The sequence below is a fragment of the Pavona decussata genome, unplaced genomic scaffold, assembly GCF_977016875.1.
Source record: "Pavona decussata unplaced genomic scaffold, jaPavDecu1.1 SCAFFOLD_14, whole genome shotgun sequence".
In the NCBI taxonomy this organism is placed as follows: domain Eukaryota; kingdom Metazoa; phylum Cnidaria; class Anthozoa; order Scleractinia; family Agariciidae; genus Pavona; species Pavona decussata.
In genome coordinates, this window is record NW_028145437.1 from 981,198 (window position 1) to 1,000,826 (window position 19,629).

General features: G+C 43.3%; 2 protein-coding genes and 2 pseudogenes across 2 annotated transcripts; 2 read left to right on the forward strand and 2 right to left on the reverse strand.

Annotated features, from left to right (window-relative positions):
* Nucleotides 1-2,171: 2,171 nt before the first annotated feature.
* On the forward strand, nt 2,172-3,276 carry LOC146487614 (uncharacterized). Its single transcript, XM_085129953.1, has one exon. The coding sequence runs from the start codon at nt 2,335-2,337 to the stop codon at nt 3,274-3,276; it is 942 nt and encodes a 313-aa protein (XP_084986079.1). The 5' UTR covers nt 2,172-2,334.
* Nucleotides 3,236-16,394, forward strand: LOC146487615 (uncharacterized; annotated as a pseudogene).
* Nucleotides 5,773-10,508, reverse strand: LOC146487616 (uncharacterized). Its single transcript, XM_085129941.1, has 3 exons — nt 10,456-10,508; nt 8,237-9,247; nt 5,773-7,791 (listed from the first exon to the last, which is right to left on the reverse strand). Exons 2-3 carry the CDS (start codon nt 9,149-9,151, stop codon nt 5,875-5,877), a joined length of 2,832 nt encoding a protein of 943 aa, XP_084986067.1. The 5' UTR covers nt 9,152-9,247; nt 10,456-10,508; the 3' UTR covers nt 5,773-5,874.
* LOC146487617 (uncharacterized) lies at nt 16,212-19,247 on the reverse strand (annotated as a pseudogene).
* Between the last annotated feature and the right edge of the window lie 382 nt (nt 19,248-19,629).

The window sequence follows — 19,629 nt, forward strand, 5'->3', positions numbered from 1 at the left end:
GGTTGATTTAGCTATTGAAAACTTCATTCTAAGACGAATGCGTAGAAGGCATCTGCGAGTACGATTTCTACAATCACTCCAGATGCTGTATTTGTTCTACAGAAACCGTCGTCTGCAAGTTGCTCGCAGGCCAAGACGTGCTTGGATATTTCCTCGTCCCCAGAACTGGTTCCAGGAACTTTTAAACAACAGAGCTCTCGATCACTGGTGGAAGGAAAATTTTCAAGTGTCTCGGGCTACTTTTGAGTATATCTGTAGGCTGGTAGGGCCAGCAATATTGCGACAAAACACTAGAATGCGCAACACTGTTCCAGTTGAAAAGCGAGTGGCTGTGAGCTTGTGGTGCTTGGCGACTGCTGAGTGCTATCGCTCATGTGGACTGATGATCGGACTAGCAAAACCTACTGTGGTTAAGTGCTGTCATGAGTTTGTAGAAGCAATTTGCCGTCTGCAGGATGACTTCATAAAGTTTCCTTCTACAAGGGCGGAAATAAGCAGGAAAATTGAAGGTTTCTCTGAGAAGAGCAAGATTCCGAATGTTGTTGCTGCGATTGACGGAAGTCACATTCCTATAAAGGCACCAAAAGAGAATCACAAGGACTACTTTAACTGGAAACATTTTTACAGTTATTTAGTGCAAGGAATTGTTCACTCTTTCGGGACTCTTTTTATCTGTTGCCACTGGGTTTCCCGAGAGTCTGCATGATTCTCGAATGCTGCGACTAAGCGATGTGTATTGGGATGCCGAAACGAGGATATTCTCATGGAACCTACCCTGGATTTAGGAGGAACCGCAATTCGCCAACTTGTGGTGGGAGACTCAGAAAAAGTTTAATAAAGAACTCTCTAATGCACGAATCGTATCTGAGCATGTGTTTGGCTTGTTAAAGGGTAGATGGAGAGCACTACTCAAGCGCTTGGATGAGGATCATTGGAGAACCCCAAACACGATCATAGTATGTTGTGTACTTCACAACATTTGCATTATTCGAGGGGACGAATTCGATGGAGATGTTGATGACGATAGCGATGATGACGATGATGATGACAATGGAGTTCCCAGCCAGGCTGCAAGCGGTGTTCGACAGGCTGTAATTGAATTTGTAGGAAATCAATAATTTGGTTTCTTTTTCTGTAATATCTTTGGTTCCGTAAATTAAGTATGTACACTAGTGTAAAGGCCTTCCAAAGTAAACACTTCATAAACAGCCACCGGAAAAAACTGTTTGGAGAGGAGCCGTTTTTTAGACTTTGTTTCTGTTGTTTGTCGTTTAGAATTTCCACTCAAAGAATAAACACGCTTTGGAGATTTTAAATACTTCCCTTGATTACGCTTTACTCCCCATTTAATCACAACGTTTGACTATAAAATTCTATTTTTATTAAAATTTATATTTCTGAATTTACAGGTTTAATAATAATCGTACAAGCTTTCAAGTTTTTTGTTAATGTTCTATACTATACCTGACGCAAAACTGTAACATGGCCATACCTAATGGCAGCATTTAAAAAATGATGCGAGTCAATAATATCACATGAAATTTCCTTGTAAAACTTAAATCTATCAATAAAAAAACATGAACATTCCTCTGTCGTATTATGTATAAAATGGCTTAAAATTCACGCTCGCTGCCTTTGTTTATACCGATATCCTGCATTTTATCTATAAAACTGATAGCTATAACTTGAGCAATTGCTTTTGTAGTTGTGTATACCGTTAAGAAAACATTTCTTTATTTTTTCTAAGAGAGAATCTCACTCAGTTTGCCCAGGACAGAAAGAGTAAATTCCTGGTGTCTTTGTTGAGAGTCGCTTTGGGATTTTAACAAAGCCTCGAGCATCCGTTCGTCTTTCTCGTCTGCTTTCTCGATGGCTGCTTATTGTGCCTCCATGAGATTAAGAATGGTACTCTCAGCCTCCTTTCCTTCAAGGCTTGCTCTCTTCTTCTTCTTTTTTGGTCGACAGGGTGAATCATCTTTCTTATTTGGCTTTTCCCCAACAGCGGCCCTGTCGGAAACTGTCGTGACAATTTTAATGGAGTTAGCGAATGTGTAGTACCTGTCATTTAATCACGAGAAGAATTTCCGGTTATCAATAGATCGCGTGATAGGTAAAGAAACAAAATACCTTGTACTCGAGTAAGTTGAGTTTTTAGCACGATTTTTGTGAATAAATTACTTCTTTTAATTGGAAGAAGTGTGTTGGTTAGATATCAGGGAGGCAATTCCCAACACAGTGGCACCTCCTACGGGACACCTTGTGATTTAGCTCCGAAACAAGAGCAAGAACCGGCAAATTGTGACATATCTTGAAAACAGACCTGAAGATTGGAAAATGGATGCATTGCTAAACGAAATGGATGCGAAGATCCAAACTCTGAAATTTACCCTTGGAAAGACACAAGCAATTATCGAATCTAAAAACGTAGAAGCACTTAAGAGACATGAAGAGTCGCTGAGACAGAAAAACAGAGCAGCATATGACCTCAAAGAAAACATCGAGGAGAAGAAATTTGAAAACAAAGAATCCGAAGAAGCCGTGAGCACGTGGTCGCAGGAAATTGAGAAGGTCCCAAATGATGCTGACCAGAAAATCGTAGAATTGCACCGAATAATCGCGGAGATTGAAAAAAAGAAACAAACAGCCACTAAGATCGAGAAGGAAAAGGACGAGATGGCCTTGGAAGAAGCGAAACACAAGAAAAGGATGGATCACCAACGGGAGCTTATCGAACAACAACTGGAATTCCAGAAGGCGTTAGAAGCATATCAAGAAATACAGCAAGCCAAAGTGAAGCCTGCAGCGACGAAACTTCCGAAGCTTTCAATTACCAAGTTCGACGGAAAATTCGCATCCTGGCTCTCGTTTTGGAACAAGTTCGAGGCCGAAATCGACTCCACTGACCTTCCACCCGTTACGAAATTCGCATACCTCAAAGAGCTTGTTGAACCGAAGGTGAAGACAGACATTGATGGCCTGCCACTCACATCCGAAGGATATGAAAGGGCTAAAAACATCCTCAAGAGCGAGTATGGAAAGACCAGTGATATTGTCAACGCGTATGTGCAGAATATCCTAGGATTACCTGTGGTGACTACTGCCCACCCGAGAGAAGTGAATCGGTTCTATAAAACCTTGCTACACAATGTACAATCCCTGGAGACACTGGGCAAGATCGAGCGAGTGAATGGAATGACAAGAAGTGTACTCGACAAGCTGGAAGCCATCGGTTGTCATGGTGAGCGTGGAAGGTGTGCTATGCCAGGCGGTTCTTGACACAGGAGCGGGGAGTCCGTACGCTTCTGCCGCTCTTCTTGCTAAGCTTTCGAAGCGCACACACGCAAGAGAAGTTCGACACATCAAAATGATGCTGGGATCCACAACACTAGAAGTGGAGCTTGCAACCATTACCGTTCGATCCACAGATGGAAAGGAAGAGTCGAAGGTTGACGTAACCAAGGTGGAAAAGGGTGAGCTTCTCATGCTGGAGAATCCTAACTACCAAGCACTGATAAATTCTCACGCACACCTAGAAGGCATGCAAATGGAGGACACAGACCCGAAACCTTATCTGCCAATTCATCTCATCCTTGGAGCCAGTGAGTACGCTGCGATCAAAACCATAGAAAGACCACGAGTGGGCCAGCCCGGTGAGCCAGTAGCCGAGAAAACGAAGTTTGGCTGGACCATAATGTCACCAGGCAGAGAAATTGACCATACAACCATGCTGCTAACGCAGACTAGTCACGTGGACTATCAAGAGCTCTGTCGCCTTGACGTGATGGGACTCCAAGATGTCCCAGAACATGACCAGCTGGCCGTGTATGCAGAGTTTCGAGAACAACTAGTACGACACCCAGAGGGATGGTACGAGACAGATCTACCATGGAAGGGCGGCCACCCACCGCTACCAAACAACAAAACGGGGAGTTTACGCCGCCTCGCTCAACTTCAACCCAAGCTGCAACACCTGGGCATGGCAGAGAAGTATGCAGAAACGATTGAGCAACAAAAATCTGAGGGAATAGTGGAAACCGCCAGTGAACCACCCCAGGGAAACGAATTTTCCATACCACACAAGCCGGTAGTCAGAATGGCAGCAGAATCCAACAAGCTTCGTATTGTTTACGATGCATCAGCTCGGGCCAACCAAAATGCTCCAAGTCTAAACGACTGCTTGTACCCCGGGCCACCACTTCAAAATCACATTTGGAATGTACTAGTACGTCTGCGTTTTCATCCAGTAGCCCTTACAGGGGATCTCAAACAAGCATTCCTGCAAGTGAGAATTAAAAGCGAAGAAAGGGACGCTCTCCGGTTCCACTGGAAGAGCCACCAGGAGGCCGAAGTGGAAACCTTAAGAGGGAATGTCTACTAAGACCGAGCGAAATCGTAAATACTTGGCACATGATGAAAAATCAAAATTCTTCATATTTCGTCCAGAGATAGTCCATGGTAGTTCTGAAAACGTCATGGGATTTTTTTCTTGAAATGTTTTCGGAGAACCGGAAAAAAAGTTAAAAAAGTAACGGCCCTTCATGCTTTCAAAAACACCCGAAATAAGCATGATTCACACCTTCTCGTAAACTTCGCTCCATTTAATTCGCATCAAAAGAAACCTGGTTTTCAGCTTGGACATTTCCTTCTAAAGAGTTTACAAACTATTTCAGTCTGATGATACTTCTGTGGATTGATTTTCATGCTTATGACCTGCCGCTGAAAATCGCCAAAATTCGCTCCTTCCAAATTTTCAGTTTGACGCATTTTTTTTAAAGACAGTTTCCCCACCCGGTAAAACACCGAATCACTTTAAATTTAGAATTATTGATTGAAGAAATGCTGCTCTAAGACCAGTATTAAAAATAGCTTCGGGCATTTTACTAGCGCCGAGTATTAGCGCTCTCAAAATCACAAAAATCACAATATCAACTTGTCAACAACTGGCACAGACATTCCAACCAAATAAGCGAAACTATGGAAATCTCGGAAAGTTTACCTGGCATTCGACTGTAACCACAACAGAAAGGTCATGTTTCGCTTAATGGAAGAAGATATTGATATTGTCCAGTTGTGTTTGTATTCGATCATCTGGATGTGCCGGAGGTCAACAAAATAAATCATAATATCGCTTATAGCGATGAAGCGGAAATCAACTCAAATGACTTACCATCGAGCCACTATTTTTTACTTGACGACCCTTTAAATCGAGACGAATTCGCTTTCTGTGAATCATAAAACACTTTTCTTCTATGAGAATTCGTTACTGTACTGTCCTCTATCCAGTCCAGGTATTCGCACGACAATTTCCTTCCGAAAGGGCTCATGTTATCGTATCTGTTTAGTTTATGTTTAATAAGTCACGCAATGAAATGTCACGCATTTGCATTACACCTGTCGTCAGGTCTTTGACCTGTACAAAAGTGATTTGTTGTGTACAAAATGCACAGGAAACAACATCAACAAGTTTATATTTAAATTACCAAAGTGTGGCCCCAAATGGTTTAGTCAGTATACACACCACAATGCAAGCCTTGCCAATACATTTTGCATTTTAGGTCAGGTGTTGAAGAAGAAATTATTATTTGATTAGTTTAAATTTCCTGTTTATAATTGGTGAAAACACAAGATACGAATTTTAAATATATCAGTAAAGTTCAATACGGTCCGTTAATAATGGGCTAAGCCAACGGAAACCCAGGGCCAGTGAACACTTTTCTTCTAAGGACCCCCCGTCATGATAATCATGCTGGCTACGCCCTTGCGTATTTTTCGCCTACATGTACAAGTCACTACTGTCTCATCTCTCATTGTTCTATGTTACTAGAATGTTACTTGAATACTAGAACGGTTGCAAATACAAGTGAAAGTCACGCCTCACTGTTGACATGAACATTCCTGACAAAGTGAGTGCAGTTTTTCGATGTATGGCTTTTTGCGTCGAACTGTTACATCTGACAGGTCAATACCAAAGGAAGTACAAATGTCCTTTAAAACTGCGATAGAAAAGTCACTGAGCTTCTTTTGGGACGCCAGTTCACAAAGATTGTAAGTGTCGTAGACAATCGGATGTTTAAGTGCAAGTTCGCACTCAGCCTCCCTCACTAATTCCTCCACACCAACCTCGTACGCAGCGACCTCTATATCAGCGTGTGGTTCGTCATCCGCCAGCGCTTTCTTCGATGCAAGGCGCGAAAAGAAACCTGCTATCTGGGTTGCTGTCAAGAAGTCGTCACTCGTAAACAACCTACTGCCGGTTGAATCTTTAGCACACATCATTGATCGAGCTACTACTGCAGGATCTGCCTTACTTCCGGTTTGCTCTCCAAGCTTGAACTTTGCAGTCAGATAGGACTTCTGAGTTGGCGTGAACCTGGTCCTTCGTGACGCAGTTGACTTCAGTGCCCAGCCCATGGCTTGTCTGTATACATGGCTTGCTTTCTCGCTGACTGTGCTGATCACTGGTACCAGCATGGTTTGTCCCTCCAGCTTTTCGGCGTATTCTAATGAGGCTTTGTCAAAGAGCGTCTGGCGTTCTAGGGAGCGCTGGTGTTTACCACAGTCCAAGTGTTGCATCAGGGAAGAGTGCCGCAAGAATGTCCTAGTACATCCTTCCTCTGGGCATGCAAACAGAGCCTCCACTGATGTTGAGGGCTTTTCGTAGGTTTCTGCCTGATCTTCAGTGGTGTGAGTGTCACTTGGATGGGCTGCGATTTCCCGCCTTTTCCGGGTAGAGGAGAACGAGCTAGGGTGCGCCTGAAGCTCTACTATGGACGGTAGACTGTCTGATAATGGGGCCTTAGACTTCTGCGAAGATATCAGTTTTCCAGGACCCACGCCATATGCTCTCCATACACGGATTCCGTCCTTGGAAAACTCTATATTTGAGAGTGTACTCACACCATCGATCTTGTAAGCTGGCGTTAGAGGGCTTGAAATGGATTCGCAGAGAGTGACACTCAGGGATGGCACTCCACCGGACGATAGGATGGCCTCACACATTTGTTCTGGGGTCTCAATGTCATTTCCTGCGTTAAGGTGGATATGCATATGTGATTTTATCGTCGCCGCCTTGCGGTCGCAGGCCCCCTTTCCACCCTGGGGATCAGAGAAATCCAGCCGTTTGATCACCACGCCCAACTCTGTTCCTAGTGCAGTTGCAGAGACTATTGTGGCCCCGCAGTGATAGCAGCCAGCGTTATCTTGGCGATAGCAAACTGTGGCCAGGCCTGCCATGCTGATCTTAAGCTGCTTTATGACGTCTGCCATCACTGCGAGGACCGCACAGCTGTCTTGTGTACACGCCTTGAAGATATGAGCAAAGGTTAACATCTCAAGATGGTCGCTAACTTTTCTTATGGCTACGCTGATATGCCAAGGAATACCGCGTTTACCAAACCAATCAGTTTGGTTTTCGCGGTATTTCCTTGGCAAGTACTTCATGGCCCAGTCCTGGACAACTAACACTGATGACTCGCAAAGGGACTCTATGACGTCAACCCTTGCTGCATCTTGGTTGACGGAGCGCAGTATGTGAGCCTTCCATGCAAAGATGTTTGCTTTTGCTTGTCTTACAATGAATGTAAGTTCCTCATTAACTTCCGGTAGCAGGTTGTTTGCCTGGGCGATAAGTGCTGACTCTATCTGGCAAAGAGTTGACGCTAACTGATCGCATCGATCACATGAGTCCTCGTGGTCATGGTCGCACTGAGCCTGGAAGGCGGGTTCCTTTGGGTCACTCAAAGCAAACCATCTACAGTGGTCGGCCACCGTGGAGGTCTGCGACACATGCACCTGTAACACGAGGAAAAATACACTGCTATTGGCCTGAATGCTACGCTTATTTATTAGAACTAGAGAGCAATAACTTTCTTTGCACACCATCGCGTTATTGTTACAGAATATCAGAACAGAACGAAAGAAAAACAATTCCTGGGATCAGTTTACAATCAACTATAGTATTTATGATCTGTGAGACCATCTAGCAATATGCTAAGCCATAGATTACGGGGCAAGTTTACAGCCAGAAAGAAAATTTCATCCAGGCTTGGGTGGGGGAGGGGACGGTATGAGCTCAAATATCAAACTGGCTCTAACAAAAATTGCCCTGTCAGTAAGTGTTTTTTTCCATCACAGGGGCTGCTATATTAAAAAAAACTATTTATGGAAAGATCTTTAAGAGAACTGGGATGACTATTTGTCAAAATAGATCAATTAACGCGGTAGTTAAATGACTTACCCTGTAATCACTTTTAAGATAGCGCTTTCCGGCTTGCAAGCTACTCTGAAGATCCTTACTCCAGGCCATGCCTTGCCCCGCGTCCCCAAGTCTTTCTACGATGTCAGCCAAGTCTTCAAATGCCTGCGCACCAGCCGAACTCACGTAGTCCAGGCCTTGCAACGACTTGCGTACAGAGGCAGGACAGACAGCAAGGATACGCAGGAGCGTACTTCGGCTCAGGGGCTTGAAACTAGTGTCATCGCAATAGGTCAGGTACTGTTTGACCACTCTCTCAGGAATCATCATTCTGATGACATTTGGGACCTTGATGGTCTCTTGATTGCTAAGCGTTATGGATCTTTCTCCGAATGGCAGATCTTGTACAACGTGGGAACTTGTTATGAACTCAATGAAATGTCTTATCTGCGAGGAGGCAACGTCTGTCCTAGCTGCTCTTACAGGTTGCACTGGTGTGCCTCTTCCATAGGCCAAACAGTGACGTTTGGCTTCTGTGAAGCGATATTTGGTCAGACCAGGGATAAACCGGAGGAGTTTACTGTAGCTCACCTTGTCTGCCATGATAGAAAGTATCTGGCGGCGCGTCTCCCAGCGGCTGGCAGCCTGATAACACTCGGAAAGGGCCTCCATCAGCGTCACATCAACAGTGTCCTCATCAGAATCTTCGTCACTGGTGAGCTGGCGACGGAGGGTGTCTGATGAACACAGTGCGCGATACAGAGAGCCTGTGTCATGTGGTGTTATATCTTGCATCATAGCAGCCAGCCCTTGTCCGGCTTTCCTAGTGTAATAGCGCTTGGTGCGTCCGCTCGCATTTTCCCATGGGGTTTTCAGCTGGGACCTGATAGGGCTAACGTCTCTAGATATCAAGTACTCATTTAGTGCGTCTAAAGGCTTGTTTTGAGGAATTTGCATATCGAAACTGACGTCACTGGGGATGGATTCACACGAGGGAAGGTAAAAGCTCCCTCCTGGCGTGACAGGCGTGCTGTGTGCAGGATAATCCTTTTCCTATGAAAGTAAATACTGTCTCAATATAGTTTTTCAGAAGAGTATTTTCTGTTTTCTTTAATTTGAGCCGTCCCACAGAATGACCCCTTGGCGACATATTTCGCAATACCCAGACAACGGCACTTCTATGGTGGAAAATCTGCCTTTCTCATACATACATACATTTGATCAGGCCGAACTGAATACATGATCTCACAGAAAATTGAAAAATTGAATTGACCCTATTTTAGCAACCTGTTACGTGGCTCCTTTTCGCTTAATACAAAAAAAAAAGAAATAATAATAATTAGTATATACCACACAAGTGAATAGTGCCTTTTGCGCGCGCTGATTGGCTAGCTCGGAGGTGATTAGCTAAGTACTATTCACCTCCGAGCAACCGAAGAGAAACAAGATGGCTTCCCGTTTCGCCACGGTCACTTAAGAGGAAATTAAAGGTTTGGAGTATGGTTTCAAAAATCAAGACGAATTTCACAAAACAATTTAAAAAAAATGACACCTTAGCAACCAAACAAGTGTCTCAAAAAGTTTAAATTGTTCGCAAGAAAGCGAGACGGAACTTTCTACAACAAGAAATCGCTTACCGCGCGGCGCGCGAGATTTTAAAATTTCCCATCATTTGTCGGTAAACTGTCAAAAATAAAGAAATTTTGGCCCGCTAGTTATTCAGCTTGTGTGGTATATACTAAAACAATTATTCACCTCAGTGTCGGTAAAAGTCAGGTGGATATTTACCTCCACTTCGGTGAATAATTGTTAATAATGATGATGATGATGATGATGATGATGATAATAATAATATGAGCTTCTTAGACCATAAACTGCCTGGGAGGATTTAGGGTGACTCTTTCCATATCAGTAACCCAATTTTTACCAGTAAGGTACCCCTTTTACATACATAAAATCTGATGAAATATTGTATCTCTTTTCCCTTTTTTGTACCTCAATGATAAAAAAAAACTCTTTTCCTTTCGGGCGTTAAACGTACCTCTGAGAGGTTTTTTTCTTTTCTTTTCATAGTTGCATTCAATTGCTACTTTTTCGGTTTCGCAATCTCTTTTTGTTATCGTCCCTTTAAAACAATACAAATTCTAAATTTCACTTTTCTATCTATATACTATGAGGTGGGGGGGGGGGGTGGTGGGGGTAATGGTTAAAGCATTTTTCATTAAGGGGCAGCAGCAGTGAACATATTAGCTAAAACTTACCAAGGAAATGTTGGCAATGCCTTTGGTGATGTCTTTAATATTTGGAATTTCTGGTACTCTTATCGGTGTCCTCTCAGTAGCATCAACTATGGGCCTGCAGTCACGGCATATACCTATGTCACGAATAGACAGATGTAGATTGCTAAGCTCACTTGATTGGTTTGTGGTGACTATTTCTTATATACCAATGACGTTACATCAGTTTAAAATACAAGCGACGTTTGGGTTGTTTTGTTTAACACAGTTGCAGTCGTCCAAACTGAATTAAATAGATATATTGTACACCAATCAGTTACACCGGAGCAGGCAGGGACAAAAAGTAAGGTGTACTTACCAGAGCCTACAGGGACAAAGACACCGGTTTGTCGCAATATAGCCCTGGACTCCGACTTGGCTATCCCACGGTCTGCTTTTCTCGTCCTCCCTTTCGCAGTATGTTCAGAGAGCCCTGGTGGAACCCGGCATCGATTAGCTCCTCTGCGCCAGCCAATTCCCAGAGATGAGCGATGGGCAGGGCAAATAGTCCACGTAGAAATATCGTGCGGAGGCGCGAATATTGATGCGCGCGCTAAAACAAGCTCAACTTCTGAATGGACGTCAGTTATTCCAACACTGCGAGTGTGTCCTGTTACGTCTTTATTACAAGACGATAATGGAACAACATCTTCTCGTTCGTATCGCTTGTCAGAGGCGCAAATGCCTCCAACCAGTTTTTTAAATGAGCAAGTGACCTCCATCACTGCTACAGAAGATTGATCGTCTGTAGACCTTAGCTTGAAAAACAACTTAAATCAAATTATCCTGTTAGGGAAAATTACATTACGGCCTTTAGGTTCATTCAGTTTTTGTGCCTTTCACTGTCTTTCTGTAACGTCCTACCAAAAAGATTTCACACGGTACTTTCCAATGCGTTTGTTGTTTTCGTAAATGTACTGCGCCGAACGTGTACCGAGAAGTTTACTCGAAGCACAAAGTTGATGGGCTTATCACTGAGAAAATTAAAACATGGGCAAAATTTCACGAGTAGGCTGAATTAACAGGATTACCTCCGAAATGGATTAATATGATTGAAATTATCGGGAAATTTTTTAATTTAACGAAGCTTGAACATACAACTACAAAATGTTTTCGACAGAGAAATATATAGCTGGGGAATAGTTCTGTAAACTTCATTAAAGTTCCATCCGGGGCGGGGTGCGTCAAGACTATTTCAAACTACGGCGGTGCTTATAAGACCGCAATATAGATGATTGTGAAAAAACAATCGTGTTTTAACAAATTTGCTGCAGATTGATGAAAACTCGCGATTAAACAGGAAACTGAACTTTTTCAAGGCTCTTGTCAACGAGAAATACACGTGCCTTTTTATCTTCATAATCAAGCGGAAAAGTGCGCGTTGTTGCTGGCCTTGCTGGCCGTTGTTAACATGTTGACGGAAATTTGTCACATCAAACTGTAAAAGGTTTCTATAAGTCATAAATACTTTGTTTATATCACCTTATTTACTGCGCAGTTTCCTTCCCTTAAAAATCACGCAAATTGTAACTTGTATGAATTAACTATCTTTCGTGAATAATCAACTTGTGAAACAAACAACGTCAATAAACTTCACCGGGTCACGGAGAAATTCATAAGCCCCCTTATCAGCGTAGAGTCATAGATCTATGCATGTTCAAATAGTTTTAAAGACACTGGCTTCAAACGCCCTAATCTTTGGCTTGATTTTTTCCATTGCGGCCATTGCATGAGAAAAACTTTCGAGTAAAGGAAGCTGTTGCGTGACAAAAAAAAAAGAGTAAATAAATTTTGGTGACAACCGTAGCAGTTCGGCGTTTTATTAACGCTGCTGAGGCACATACTTCTTTTAATATTTCGTTTTAGCAGGGGATTATTTACCGTCAAAGGATTTTATTCTTCAGCTGGCATAAAAATGGTGGTGTAAATGTGATGACAGTTATAAGTCAATTAAGCAATTTATTTAAGGAGATACTGAAGATGATATCAACCTCGCGCGTCAAGATGGCTAATTATGGTACACACGATGTCATGATAAACCAACAAACTCATCTACTTTCACACAACATCTTTATTCAAGGTGAGCTAAATATGAGTTTTCTGTTGTTAGTTCCTTCCAAATATCGAGGAAAACAAGAAAAAACATTACAAGTCCCCGCCGTTTGGTTGTTCAGAAACCGATATGCGTATTGTTTCTAGTTGTTTACAGGTTGTGATTGTCAGGATTTTGAGAGCGTTAGTTCTCGGCGCTGATAGAAAGCCCGAAACTGGTTTTTACACCCAGTTTTAGAGCGGCATTGTCTCAATCACGAATTCTAAATTTCAAATGATTGGGTATTTTACCGGACACGGAAACTTTCTCCTGAAAAAGTGCGCCAAATTAAGAATTTCGAACGAGCGAATTTTAGTAATTTTCAGCAGCTTCCCATGACTTTTAAAATTAAAGCACAGGTCTATAATCGGTATCAAATAATTTGTAAAGACTTTAACTGCACATTTCCAAACTTAAAATGAGGTTTTACGACGATGCGAAGTAAACAGAGCAAAGTTGAAAGGCAGTACGAGACACGTTTTTTGGGGGTGTTTTTCTAGACACGTCGGGTCGGGATAGATTTTAATTTTTTTCTCTGGTTTAAAAAAACATTTCAAGAAATCAAACCCACCACGATGCTACGACTACCATAGGTTATCTTTAGCCAATTTATGAACGAATTTGATTTTTTATCATGTGCCACCTCTCGCTCGGTGTTAGTGGACATTCCCTCTTAAGATTCACGCGTGCGCTGTTCGGTCTCACTTCTTCGCCATTCTTACTCGGTGGAGTTATCGAAAGGCACCTCGATTCCTGGGAAACACAAACTCCAGAGCTGATAGCCGAACTACGCCGAAGCCTTTACGTTGATGACCTGGTGAGTGGAAAACCAACAGTGAACGAGGCCCAGGATTTGAAGTGCGGAGCCATCGAAGTTTTCAAGGACGCAAAGTTTACGCTACACAAGTGGCATTCCAACGTTCCAGCCCTTGAAGAAAGTGAACCCCAAACAGAAAACGAACAAACATTCGCGAAACAACAACTTGGAATGCAAAAGGGCGAAGAAAGCAGTCTCCTGGGCCTTCCGTGGAACATTTGGAGGACAAGATCAGCGTAACCTTTCCCAAGAATAATGCAGTTAGCACAAAGAGAGGACTCCTGCACAACCTCACCACAATCTATGACCCCCTGGGCCTTGCCTCACCTCTGACGCTAAAGGGAAAATTCATCTTCCGAGACGTCTGTGTTTCCAAAGTGGCTTGGGACGCGCCGCTTCCTGATCAGACAGCAAGAGAATGGTTGAAATGGGAGAAGATCGTACCACAAGAGGTTGCAGCACCGAGATGTCTAGCGATAAACAAGAGAAAATCCAAGAAATCGAACTTCACGCCTTCGGGGATGCAAATGCAAAAGGCATAGCAGCTGCTGTGTATTCCATTGTGAAACAAGAATCAGGCGTGAACGTTGGACTGGTGGCCGCCAAAGCACGTTTAGCCAAACAAGGCCTGACCATACCCCGCCTGGAGCTCGTGGCTACACACATGGCAACCAACCTGATCATTAACGTGAAGCAAGCACTAGAGGGAATGCCGGTGACACAGCTACATGGGTGGCTAGACAGCTTGGTTGTACTTCACTGGTTGAAGGGTGGAGGTCAATACAAACAGTTCGTGGCAAATCGAGTGAGCAAAATACAGTCCCATCCAGAAGTATCTTGGCATCATGTTCCAACTGAAGACAACCCTGCAGATTTGGGGAGCAGAGGCGGGCTGGTCACAGACTGCAAACCGTGGTGGAGTGGACCGGCGTGGCTTCCCAACAAAGATGAGTGGCCCCCAGACATTGTAACCACAGCATCACCTGAAACCCAGGCAGAGGCCAAGGCGACAAAAGAACTCTTCGCCATGGCTGAGGCGAAGAACCACACATTAGACGAGTTATTGGCGAAGTTTACACTGACCAAAGCAATGAGAGTGAGTGCATGGGTATCACGATTCACGAGAAACAGTCGCCTGCCAGAGCAAGAACGAGCTACAGGACCATTGACAACCCAAGAGATGCGTGACCAGCAAATCATCTGGACAAAGCTCGCGCAAGCAAATCATGAGAAGAGTGAAGATGAAGAACGTCTTGGATTGCAAGTCAACATCCAGGGACTCCTCGAGTGTCGAGGCCGACTCCAGGGGCACTACCCAATTTATCTACCTGATCGACACTCATATATGCTCAAGCTCGTAGAAGACGCACACCAGCGTACCTTACACGGGGGAGTTGGTCTTACAATGGCAAGAGTTAGGCAGAATCATTGGATACCAAGGTTGAGACGGTTAACCAAACAAGTAATCAAACAGTGTCACGGATGTCGTCGATTCCAGGGCAGAGCCGAAACGAAACCTCCGCCTGGAAACCTGCCACGAGACAGAACGGAAGGGGATCATCCGTTCCAAACTGTGGGAGTTGATTTTGCTGGACCGATCACGTATCGCATTTCCAAGAGAACCCAAGGCAAGGCGAATGTCATCCTCTACGCGTGTAGCCTCACACGAGCGGTCTACCTTGAGCTAACCTAGTCCATGGAAACTGGAGAGTTCCTGCAAACTCTTAAACGCTTGATAGCCAGAAAGGGAAGACCTGAGAAGATATACTCAGACAATGCCAAGACCTTTGTTGCCGCAGCTCAATGGTTGAAGAAAGTCCAGCAAGACGAGAAGTTCCATCACTTCCTGACAAACCAGAACATCAAATGGCAATTTAATCTGAGCCGCGCCCCCTGGTGGAGCAGACAGTTCGAACGCTTGGTGGGGGTCGTCAAAAGCGCTCTGTACAAGGCTATTGGTAATGGCTGCCTGAGCTGGACAGAACTACAAGACGTCCTCCTAGACGTGGAAGTAACCCTGAACAACAGACCCCTTGGTTATCTGGAAGATGATATTGAAATGCCAGTGCTCACCCCGAACAGCATTCAATTTGTGGGATCGACTCAGCTACCAGAATTGGAGCCTCACCGTGAAGATGATCGTGATTTGCGCAAGAGAGCCAAGTACCTGAAGCAGTGCAAACAAACCATGTGGAACAGATGGACGAACGAGTACTTGAGAGGTCTCCACGAACAGCACAACTTAAAACACAGCCGAAAACCATGTGCACTAAATGTGGGGGATGTAGTGATCATTCAGTCCAACGAGCGAAATCGTGGCAAGTGGGCTCTGGGAGGTATTGAAGAGCTCTTCCCTGGACGAGACGGAATCATCCGAGCCCCAAAACTACGCGCGGGGAAGAGTTACCTGGAACGAGCAGTTAACCATCTTTACCCTTTGGAGTTATCCTGTGACAGGTCGCAACCCAAGCAGCTTAATCCAGTTGCCCTTGAGTTTCGCCCTGTGCTTAACGCTGCGGCTGCAGCCAAACTACGCATACAAGACATTGCACAAGAGCAGGATGAGCTCTGATTAGAAGACATTTAGTTCCGTGAGACATTTATCTATTATAGTTTCAGTTTTATTTCAAGAATTGACACATATATCCAAAAGAGACACTGCTTAGTGGACCTTTATTTTGTATCGTAAACATTTCGCCATTATAATTTAAGTTTCCTTTTGAAAAGTGACATATATCTCCAAAAGGACATAAATGGGGGAGAGTGTCGGAAACTGCCATGACAGTGTCGTGACAATTTTAATGGAGTTAGCGAATGTGTAGTACCTGTCATTTAATCATGAGAAGAATTTCCGGTTATCAATAGATCGCGTGATAGGTAAAGAAACAAAATACCTTGTACTCGAGTAAGTTGAGTTTTTAGCACGATTTTTGTGTGTCTATCAAGCGAGACGTGAACACCTAGTGAATAAATTACTTCTTTTAATCGGAAGAAGTGTGTTGGTTGGATATCAGGGAGGCAATTCCCAACAGCCCTTGTCGGATCAGCAATAGTGACAGTAGCTGATGCGTCACTGCTCCCACTATCGGAACTTGTCAGGGAATCCTTTGGCCTCACTTGCATTACTCGCGTTTCCTTGACAAATTTTGGGTTTACTTTGTCGGACCCTGACATGAACTCATCCATCTCATCGTAAAACTCAAAGGTCCCTGCGATCCCATCCCGTTTTGTTGTTGTTATCTTTGACAGCCTTGTATTTGTCGAACAAAGACCTCCATTTCTCTTTGACATGGGCTAATGTTTTCTCAGTTTCTATTCCAGCGCCGCTGCATAAACTCAGAAAATCTTCCATAATTGTATCCAACACGCTTTTCTTTCCATGGCTACTCTTTGGCGACCTTAGGCGATCGTAGTTGTCCCGGTAGGCGGAAATCAAGCTACGTACTTCTGCAGGTTCCCAGCTTGTACGTTGGCTCTTTTCTCCCTTCTCACCACATGTTTCAGCTTAAGAAATGCCGGCTGATGGCTCGAAACATCCAGGAATTGGACTACAAGATAGCAGAGCCGGCTCAGGAACGTACCGTAAAGGTATTCTCGGGTTTCCAGTGAAGTAATAAGGATACGGAGGGTACGCTGGTTGTGGTTGTGGATTTCTCTCTTGCTCTCGACCTCTCTGAAATAAATAACCGTTATGCAATGGCGCATCTTGATCACCATCTTCTGGTCTAAAGTTGCTGTCAAAAACAAAACAAAAAACAATTACAAAACCATGCCGCACTAAAGGAACTCAGATAATTAGGGTATTTGGAGCAAAGACGTGTAAAATATACTCACTGTGTCAGTGAACCTCGAAAGTTTGCCATGCTTGTTGCCGCGTGTCTTGAACTAGGTACCTGATAGGGTATCTGCCGTGAATTCAGCGCAGCATGTGCTGCGGCTGCCGGTATTTACAATTTTCTGCCACCCGATTGATTGAACTACTCTTGTGGTTAGATAAACCATAGATAAACCATATGACCAAACAGTTTGAGTAGTTTCGTCAGGTAAAAGGCAAAAATGGTATTGATGTCGTGTGTACCACGGGAAATGGAGAAAGCAAAGGTTCCTTTCCCATTGAGTCTCATCGACACAGTTTGTGCAAGATGAAATTTTCAGTAATTGACAGTGAGGAAGGTAAATACTTACCCTAAAAAAACCGAATAAATTTCCATTTACTCAGGAAAGTGGGACGATTTCAGATCATTACTTCTGCTACCAGAACTTGCCTGTTTTTTATGAAGTCTGTACAGTAAACATGAGCTCGCGATTTTCTCATTTTATTAGTCATGGCCGGTGGTCGGCCTCTGCACATAACGAGAGGAAGCGGGAAACTAGTGAAAGTATAAACAGGGCGTACCCAATCGATGAAATCGATGATCGATGACAATCGATGACAATTAATCGATTGATATTGATAATCGATGAACAATCGATCGTCCAGGTTTGTGTGATTATCGATTGTCATCGATTATCAATATGAATCGATCAATTGGCATCGATTGTTATTGATTATCAATATCAATCGATTAATTGGCATCGATTGTCATCGATTATCAATATCAATCGATTAATTGGCATCGATTCTTTAACAATTTTCATCTATTGGTTATTATTGTTATTTTCAGTCATGATTTCCAAAGGCAGAGTCTCTTGATGCATTTTAATGACGAAAACAATGACATCATTGGCAGAAGATCGAGGTTTTTTTACAACTTGACAGATAATCAGCTTAATTCTGCTTAACTGAATAAAGTTGTATAGCTGTATAGCATACACATGCGTCTTGTCTTTTCGCATTTCCCGTCCTTTCCTCTGGTTTGTGCTCGATGAAAGTTACAACAATCTGATTTTATTAAAAAAAAAAAAAAACAATAAACTTGAACTTTGAAACCCAAACATCTAGAACATAACGTGAAAACACTTACAGTTTACTTACAGAGGCGATTTTTGATGTAATTGTTGTCGCGATTTTCATTGTTGTCTCGCTCGCGCTGCAACTCAAATTCTACCTGTTATCACAAGGCGTTGTGACCTTACGACGAAAACGACATCATCCTTTTTTGTAAGACGTGTTTACGCATTTACCACATTTCGTAGACATTCTAGCTAGTGATCAAAATCGCAACTCGTTGCAGCACTATCACGAGAAAATACGCAGTGGAAATCGCGGAAATTGCAACAAAATCGCCTGTGTAAACGAGCTGTATTAATTTTGAACGGGGTGGCCAAAAGTGTCAACTGTTTGCAACTTTGAAGTCCAGTTTACAGGAATTCACTTTCAAACTATAACGATGTTAATAGTTTTATACCGCTTTCAAAAAAGTACCTCGCACCAATCAGTGGCACATTAGTAGCCCGGCCTCGGCATAAACAGTAGAACCCATGTCTATTAGACTGTAACTGTCACCACAAAAGCGGTTTACATTTACTTGCGCAAAAAAAAAAAGAGGTCAACAACAACAGCAGCAGTGCAAGGAGTATGGAAAACAGACAAGTTAGTTCCTCGAAAATAAGTGTTGCTTGAATTGACATCAGTGTGTTAATGACGTGAAGGTAAATCGCGTTTGCCATGTACGCATTGATCAGATCAATCATAAACAGTAAAAGCAGTAACAGGTGGATCACTCTTTCTTTTTTTTCATCAAAATAATAGATAAACTTTGAAGGCTGTACAATTTTACGTGCATGACAAAACCGCGAAGAAGTGGAAGGAGAAGAGCAGGTACTCGCTTTTGCAGTGAGAGACTCGGCAGAAGTGTCCAAACTGTGGCTTGTAGTGCTTTCGTGACCAGTAGCAACTGTGCTTGTAGCGGAGGCTGTACATGTCATATTGTTTGCTTTTTCCCTTGCCGCTATAACTTTCTCGATCAGGACCGTTTTTTTCCAACTTTTTTTGTACGGCTCGCCCATTTCGTCCAAAATTTCGCGCAATAACGTAATGGTCATATCATTCATTTATATATCATTCATTTATTTTTTCTCTTTCATCCTTTCGTTGCAAATCCTCTTTTTCTTCCTCTCTTCGTCCATTTTCTGCAGTCGTGGCAATTCCTTTAAAATATCCGTCAAATCAACGTATATCGGCCATTTAGGCTGTGAACCACTAACCTTTCCCACTACTTTGAGGATGGTATGAACTTCAGACCAACGATAGGTGGGAGTAGTTTCCAACTCCCACCCAAGAGAGTCTTTTTTCTCATAGTTTAACACC